Here is an 8,320-nt window from a genome sequence, read left to right as displayed (position 1 = left end):
ACTCCATCTTTAAGGATCAAAAGCTAGTATGCACCATTTTTATCAATATATGTGACAGTAAAAAATATATATCCCAGTTGAATGTATAAGATTAAATTAGTTTTTATTCTAACATTTATAGATGACTACCTTTTCATAATTTAAACAAGACATGTACAAAACTTATTCTAAAATAAAATAATACATTGGCTAGTAACCAAATCATTTCATCCCAGTCTCATACAATATACTGTAGAAAAATATTTCTGGTTTCATTTTATCTGCATTGAAGTGTTATGATTTCCAGATTCTCGAGTCATTTTACAATTAATTGGATAGTTCCTTTTCAAAATACAGAGCAAACAATGTACAATACTTATTCTGTCCCACAAACAAATGCAAATTTTAATGTAGTATGTACAATGGAATACCATGCTTAGCTTATCTGTAAGCATATCTGTACAAAATATGTTAAAATGTAGAATTTCAATCTATTTCAAATTCTTTACCATCTATTAGATATAAGCTGCCCAAGAGACAGTCTTTTCTTTAGAGCTTGCACGCCCAATGAAAACATGAAAGCAAAATCACGGGGAGCTGTGTAGGAAAAGTGCATTCTGACAGCACTCCGAGACTTCTGCACATCAAATCCTTAATGTGATCTCAAAGACAGAACCATAGCAACAGTCTGATCAGAGACCCCAGGCCTCGATTCGGAAGGGGTCGATTTCGTTCTCCCCGACAACCGCAAACGTCAGACAATCAACTTCTCCAACTCAAGCTGCCGCGGGATGGAAAGGATACGGACATGATGCACCCGCGACCTGCGTTCCAAGGAGGACTCACTGAAACACCACCAGAACAAGCATCTCTGTTTCTAAGTGTCATAGCACCCATCTCTGTATCAAAAAAGCATGTGAACAATACATGCAGAGATCTCTGTCTCCGTTAGTGCCTTTTAATGTTTTTGTTTTTGTTTTGTTCTCCGGCCACCCTGTCTTTCCATCTCCTCCTATCCCCTCCTCCCCTCTTATCTGCAAGAACAGGACTGGATGGACATGTTGGGGTAGACTTTGAGCACCAAGTTCCTGGCTTCATCCTGGTAGAGCACAGCCAGAGAGCTCATCTTCTCCGGGACACAGCAGGGCTCAGGGACTCCGGGGATGATGCCCACGGCACGGACGATGCTCTGGATGGTGGCATGGTTCGAGGGCCGTAGCACCTGAGAGAGGAGACATGCACAGAAGATGAAAATTAAAATCGGGAAATGTTATAAACGGCAAAGAATAGGTAATATCTTACTATTAGTGCTGACATTGATTCAGATTTTAACCACTTAAGCCCTATTCTACACTTTGTTGTGTGAAAATAGCAGACACACTGTAGCTGATCTACAAGCTCACAAGGCACCACGATTGGACACCTTGAACTTGTAGATCAGCTATTTAAAAAGGAAAAAAAATGTTGTTAAGTGCTCAATGTTTCAAGTGGTTAAACCAAATGAGATGACAAATGAAGGGAAAATAAAATGGCATTTAAGATTTGTCATCCTACCTTGGGCATGGGAAACCCACAGGTGCCGGCGCAGTAGTACGCCTCAAAGGCCTTGGGCGCTATGACCCACTCGCTCCAGCCGATGTCTGCGAAATCCACTCTGAGGTTTCGTCTGGTGCAGCCCCTATCCTGGCCCTCGCCCCACTGCCTCCTCCGGGCCTTGCGCATCGTCCGTTCATCGAAACTCAGAACCTTACTCCCCTCAGCTCTGACTTGGTGCCTTTTCCTGTCCTTTCCCTGACTTCTCCTCTCGTCCTCCGACTTGTCAACACTGTCCGGAAGCCTAATGTCCTTGTCCCTGGACTTTTTATCAACCGCCTGGTCAGGGTTGGGTACTTGAGGTGGTGCTTGTTTGCCTCCTGCGCTGCGCGCCTGCGGCTCACCTACGTCCTCGGCCCCTCTGCCCTGCTCCGCACGCGCTCCCCCCTCCTGGCCCTTCCTCTTCTTCTTCATGGGTTTGGACTTGGGTTTGAGCGCCAGGTGCCAGGTCCTCTCCCACAGGTCGTCTTTCATGTATCCGTCAGGCCTGTAGTCGACCTCTGGCAGCTCATTGTTGTGGATGGGGTCAGGGAGCAGAGTGGCCTCTCTCCTTACCCGTCCTGTCAGCTCCGGTGAGGAGTTGGAGCTGTGCGGGACGCGATGGGAGTACGAGGAATGCGAGGCCTCTCCTCCCTCGGGGAAGGGGTCGTATCTCTGAAGACTCGCAGCTACGCTGTTGGGCTCCCCCAGGGCCCGGTCGTTAGCGTACAGTAACAAGTATGGCAGAGCGTCCGCGGGAAGCGCCTCCTCTGGCAGCCTCTTGCTCTCCTCCCTGGCGTCCAGCAGCTCCACCCACACCAGGACGTGACCCTTCTCCCGTGCCTGCTTTACGACCGGGGTCACGTCTTTCATCTGCCACACCCCTCTCCTGTGCGGGTGAAAGGTCACGTTGGCCAGGAACGACTCCCCCTGCGCTCCGGCGGCGACCCCCGACCCGGGATAGACAGAGCGAAACAGCAGGCTGACGGACGGTGACGGCTGGACGGGCAGGGAGCGACAGGACGGGCTCTTGAAGCGCTTACAGAACCAGGCCCGTTGGTTCACGGGGCGTCGATCGAGCAGGAAGTGGAAGGTGGCGGAGAGGATGACCTCTGTGTCCTGGATGGATGTCAGGTTGAGGCAATACACTGTCCTCCGCTCAGCTGTGTCTGCGTAGAGAGAGTACATCAAACGTTTAGTTAGTCGGCCATGTCAGTCAGTGATGCTTTGCTGTCTGTTGAGTGATGCTATGAGAAAGGGCTTATAGCTAATACCCATAAACTGTTTGGACAGAGGATTAAACTGATTTTAGAGTTTCATCACCAGTGGTGGTCCTATACCTTACCACACAGGATATAAATGTCTCAACAGAAGAGCAGGCAGACCAACTACAGCCACCAGTTAGTTATATTGTATTAATATATTCTACCATACAGATTGGTTCAAATAAAATCGTATTCACAAAAAAGCTATTCTTCTGCCCCCAAAAAAGGGACACCAGGATTAAAACATTTAACCGGCCAAATGTTTGGTCTGTGTGGGTCTACAACACACACAGAAACAATTGTTCAGTAGATGTGCGGCTCACAAGTGATTCCAATAGACCAACACATGTTTGCTGTTTCCATTATTTCTTTTATATGCAAGCCTACCCTGGTCCTTCAGTAGTTCTGTGATCGATTTGATAATGAGTCCTTTTTTCTGACAGGGATCTGCACATTCAGATGAAAATGAAAAGCAAATGTCTTTGAAACCACAAGTTTTAATCCTGCTTAAAACACAGACAACACAGTCTTTGTCCCCCCCCCTTCCCCCCTATTGTTCAATTAATGCTTTAAATGCCTAAATATGTGAATGAAATGTAATGAGTTTCACACGAAAATGGTACGGTGGCACCTATAGAGGTTCTAAATCATTGGTTAATGAATGAACTGGTTAATGAATCACTGGACCACAGGGGTCCTTGGGGAGGGAGGAGGGGAGGGGTCCCCACCCCAGCTAAATGATTGATAGGAACCAAATAGACCCTTAATGGGTCTGTAACTCCACAGAGTATACAAATAGAGCCAAATGGACTGGTAACGGTCCCTTTGTACACTGTCAGAGTTAACACTCTCAGGCTGTTTACTGTGCAGATTGTCCCAGAGATTAAACAAAAGTATCAAATTGGGGGTGGTGCATACATAGCCTAAATGCATATTGAACCAGGGGTCCTTGAAATGAAAAGGGGGTCAGAATCACTAAATAGTTAAAGACTGGTCTCCCAGTTGTTAAAAGAAAACCTAACCGGCACTATCATTCCTTGATAACGTGTCGGTATGTTTCTCAACGCTGGAATGAAAAGCTTTGACAACCACTGGTCTAGGTACACTAGTCGCACTCGCACATGTAGCTCCAGGCGATAGGGTCTCAGAAGGTGCCCTTTACGAGGACCAGACTCCAACCTGGTAGAGGCGAGCGAAGCTGCTCCGCACTCATAATGAACATGACTTCAACAGGCAGCGTTATTGTTCATTGTACGAGAGTTCAGCGGAAGTATGGACTGACTCAAGAGATATACATTACCTCGGATTCAGCCTGCATATGGAAACGCTTACTTCAGTTTCCCTTAAGGCTTTTCCCTTAAGCCTAATACAGCCGGCACTGTCTGCCCCCCAACGCTGAGACTTTATTATAATCAACTGTTTGAACAGATCTCACATTGTTGCAAAATGTGCCTTACATCTCGCCTTGGATTACACACAAGACATATGCAGTCCAAACACACACGTGTTATGATAAAATGCCAACCGAGAACTATGTGGGATATGTGGCCTTCTGTCTGTGTTGTGTTTGTAAAAGCAGCAGCAGTGGAAGTTGTGGAACCATGGTGCTTTTTTCCCCTTTTTTTAACAGTGGTTCTCAAACATGTTCATGTGAAGGACCCCCAAATTCATGTTTGGGGGTCTGAAAATATGTTATGAAGAGATGATGTATTTGTATTGTTAAAATCTTTGAACATTACTAGCCTTGTTAAGCTATTAATGCTTTTTTTAAGTATAAAATAGGAAAATTAAGTGGTTAAACTGATGTTGATGCTACATCAACACATTTGCGGGGCCCCCCTGGAAACCCGCACAAGCACCCCTGGGGTTCCCCGGACCCCACTTTGAGAACCACATATTTTAATCCCCCCTGACTCCACAACCTGGAGTCACAGCGTCGCATGGTCGCGAAAGGAAAACAGAGGATGACAATGACGCAGCGCCGTGACCCCCTCCCAAGCTGTACTGCTCCAGCCCCCCACCCAACCCAACCCCCGTTGTTGTATTAGCAGGGCAGCTGCATGGCATTGCTCGCGGGGAATCGTCATGCATTCTTGCGCATATTGCACCGTCTGTATGCGGTAGAACTTGCGGTAGACAGCGCGCGGCGGGGCGGGTCACACAGCTGGTGTACAGGGCTGCAGGCAGCACACAGCACAACACAGCACACACAAACCCAGTGCGCCCAAAGCGTCCCGAAATCACTCAACGGCATTCTCAGACTGTTCCAAAACAATCCCACCTATTCAGGGCGTCTGGCCCACACTAGCCATGCAGACGACCCAATGAATGCAGCATGCACTTTTAATAACCCTACCCGAGTCATGGAGAGTGGATGAAGGGCACTTGTATAGGCAGCAGCCACATGAGAATGTTTTCTCTTTTTTTCTGTCGGGAGTGAGCAGCAATGCAACTATGCAAGCAGTGGTTCTCTTCTCAACCTTTTTCATTTCAAGGACGAGTCTGATATTAAACAAGCATTTAAAGACCACGCACCCCAGTCGTCCCACACAACTCTCTCTCTGTGTGTACACATGGAACCAAATGTGGGTCCATTCTAGCTCTGGTCCATAGCCAGAGCTATAGGTCCATTCATTAATTTGGTACCAATCGTCCATCTAGTTGGGGGGCGGGTCTTGCTTGCATGCACACATGAGAGACAGTGGAGGTATAGCCTATACTTATATTTATTAATTATGTAACATAATGTTCTAACTTCTAAACCCGTTCCAAAACAAGATCTGGGAGGATGAGGGGGGGGGGGGGCTTTCCTCGTGTTATTGTTTTGAATCACGCACGCACCTCGGATGGCTTTGAGACTCCGCACAGTGTTGCCCTCCCTGAGGCGGCTCTCCCGGTTGTATTTGTCGTAGAGTTTGAACATGTGCTCGGAGAGCGCGTCGCCCTGGAGGTCCAGGCCGTGGAAGAAGTTCGGCTCGGGCGGATCAAGCTGCTGCACGAAGCCGCTGTCACCGAGCGCTGCGCTCCGGGAACCGCTCTTCGCCGATGACGACCATGATGATGGTGATGATGATGATGACGATGATGAAGCGCCATGCAGGTAACAATGCAGGACCAACACGAACAGGTGGGACGAAAACGCCGACAGAGCTGCCATTTTAATAAATAAATATTTTTAATAAAAAAAACTAAAAAGAAACTAACGTTGAATCAAAAATAGGCTATTAAAAAAAATCCAGAAGGCAAATGTTGCATGAAAAAAAAACCCATCCAAGACGCACCACCATGCAGGGAATCCGGGCTGAAAATGTGCGTAAAAAGTTTCCAGCTCTCCCCCAAAAGCTCTATCCACGACGTTCTTGTGCACGCTGCGTCTGTCTCTCTGTCGTCTGTCTGTCTGTCTCCCTCGCTGAGCCGTTGTCTCACGCCTCCGTGTCACACACACACACTGTCTGCCTGTGTGGGATGTCGGGCTGATGTTCAATGAGCCTGCATGTGCGGACAGCGGCTGGAGCTTGCAACTTTTACCCTTTGCGTCTCAGACTCAGTGCCCTCCCTGCCGCCAGAGCGACTGTGTGTTGGCTGGTGGAGGGGGGGGGGGGTTGAAAGGTGCTGACGTACTCTGCTGTCAGCCAACGAGATCTCTCTGGACTGGAACACACGGGCTAATGTGTGGAGGTCATGATGATGCTGATCTCTCTCTCTCTCTCTCTCTCTCTCTCTCTCTCTCTCTCTCTCTCTCTCTCTCTCTCTCTCTCTCTCTCTCTCATGATTCTCCTAATTGAAGTTGACCACAATGATGATGACTTTCCTCATGTTGGTTTGCATTGGTACCATATTGCAGTGGTTCTCAAACATGTCCATATGTCAAGGACAGTATAGTATTTGTCATTGTCTAGTGTCTACATTAGTTTCTTTCTAAATTATTCCAACTGCGTGACAGCATTTCTCAGTAGCTCACCCAAGCTATCGGGTTTAAAGTGGTTTAAACCGATTTAGCTGCTATATTCATTCATTTGGCTGCTGGGGGACCTCCTCCTATAGAACCGCCCCCAAGGACCCCCGGGGGTCCGCGGACCCCACTTTGAGAAGCACTGCCCTATTGGATCATTATAGGGCTGATCCACTGGTACTGGCGCCGTGCGGAACAAGGCCATTTCTGGCACCGCGCCGGACAAAAGCCCCCGGGAACCCGACGGGCGGCGCAGTTGTAGCCGTCAAAGTAATTCTGGCTCACAGTTTCCAACTCACCAAAGTGTAACTGCTTCTGACGTGATCTCAGTCACACATAATTAGCATAGAAACACCTACAATAACACTAAACACACTGACGACCAACCACCACCCCAGGGCTGGAGCTTATAGTCATTCTCATGTCATTAGAAGCCCGATTATATTTCTTCATCGTGTGACTTTGTACTTTTGTCGAAAATAGCCGATTTACAAGCTCCCCAAGCGTTGGGGGAGCTTGTAGATCGTCTGTCTTCGGCAAGCAACAACCTTGCACAAATGGCGTATAATAAACTATGCTTTACCGCGCACGTGTGTGTGTGTGTGTGGGGGTGTATATCACTCAAGACTTTGCAGTGTGACCTCTACTGAGTTCGCCAATTCCGAGCCCACACCACTGCACGTTTTGTCTGTCGAATGTGTGCGTGTGTGTGTGTGTGTGACTGTGTGTGTGTGTGTGTGAGAGTGCACACTCACGAGCACAAGTTGTTTCCAATGAGTGTCTCTGGTGTCTGTAGCTCTGTAGCAACAATGCTTGTTCTGTGAAAGTGGTGGTCTCCAGCAGAGAGGCTGTAACTAGTTGGGCCCCTCTGGTCACCCTCTGCCACTACACGCACGCACGCACACACACACACACACACACACACACACACACACACACACACACACACACACACACACACACACACACACACACACACACACACACGTACAGAGAAAGAGAGCCTCTAAATACCTTTCTGGCCCCCAAGGGCCTCACAGGATACTCCCTTTCACTCCGCTCAACACCCGGGACAGGTCTTAAATCTGGGCAACTCTGGAGATGTGTGTGTGTGTGTGCGTATGTGTGCACGTGCTTGTGTGTGTGTGTGTGTGTGTGTGTGTGTGTGTGTGTGTGTGTGCGTGCGTGCGTGCGTGCGTGCGTGCGTGCGTGCGTGCTCGCTCGCTCGCTTAACAATATAGAAGCATTGTGAGTTGGCTGGAAGCTTGGGGGCGGGGCTGCATGGTTTTATTATTGCACACAAGCACATAAGAACAAACAGAATGTGAATGGTTGTTGTGGTACGGGAAGGCATGCTGAAATGCAATGAGAAAGGCACCATGGCATTCGAGGGCCACCACCCTTCAAATTAATAACAAAGTGATTGAATGATTTAAGTGTTAGTTCTTTGGGAGAAAAATAAATTCCAAAACCAAGGAATGATTGCTCAACAACAGATTGCTTCTGTTCTCTGTCAGTAGACTCAGTATAGTGGCATGCCGTTAAGGAACCC

At 48.0% G+C, this 8,320-nt stretch overlaps 1 protein-coding gene across 1 annotated transcript; it reads right to left on the bottom strand.

Annotated features, from left to right (window-relative positions):
* Positions 1–8: 8 nt before the first annotated feature.
* gdf10a (growth differentiation factor 10a) lies at positions 9–6,371 on the bottom strand. Its single transcript, XM_083775887.1, has 3 exons — positions 5,658–6,371; positions 1,534–2,720; positions 9–1,201 (listed from the first exon to the last, which is right to left on the bottom strand). Exons 1-3 carry the CDS (start codon positions 5,971–5,973, stop codon positions 1,010–1,012), a joined length of 1,695 nt encoding a protein of 564 aa, XP_083632013.1. The 5' UTR covers positions 5,974–6,371; the 3' UTR covers positions 9–1,009.
* Positions 6,372–8,320: the final 1,949 nt, after the last annotated feature.

Source organism: Protomyctophum parallelum, assembly GCF_964188405.1.
Source record: "Protomyctophum parallelum genome assembly, chromosome: 10".
In the NCBI taxonomy this organism is placed as follows: Eukaryota; Metazoa; Chordata; class Actinopteri; order Myctophiformes; family Myctophidae; genus Protomyctophum; species Protomyctophum parallelum.
This window is presented reverse-complemented; position numbering and strand designations above follow the sequence as displayed.

Coding starts and splice junctions, on each gene's coding strand:
- gdf10a (XM_083775887.1), bottom strand. CDS start 5,973: ATGGCAGCTCTGTCGGCGTTTTCGTCCCACCTGTTCGTGTTGGTCCTG. Junction 2,721..5,657: donor GAGTCTCAAAGCCATCCGAG/GTGCGTGCGTGA, acceptor CTCTCTACGCAG/ACACAGCTGAGCGGAGGACA. Junction 1,202..1,533: donor GTGGGTTTCCCATGCCCAAG/GTAGGATGACAA, acceptor CTCCTCTCTCAG/GTGCTACGGCCCTCGAACCA.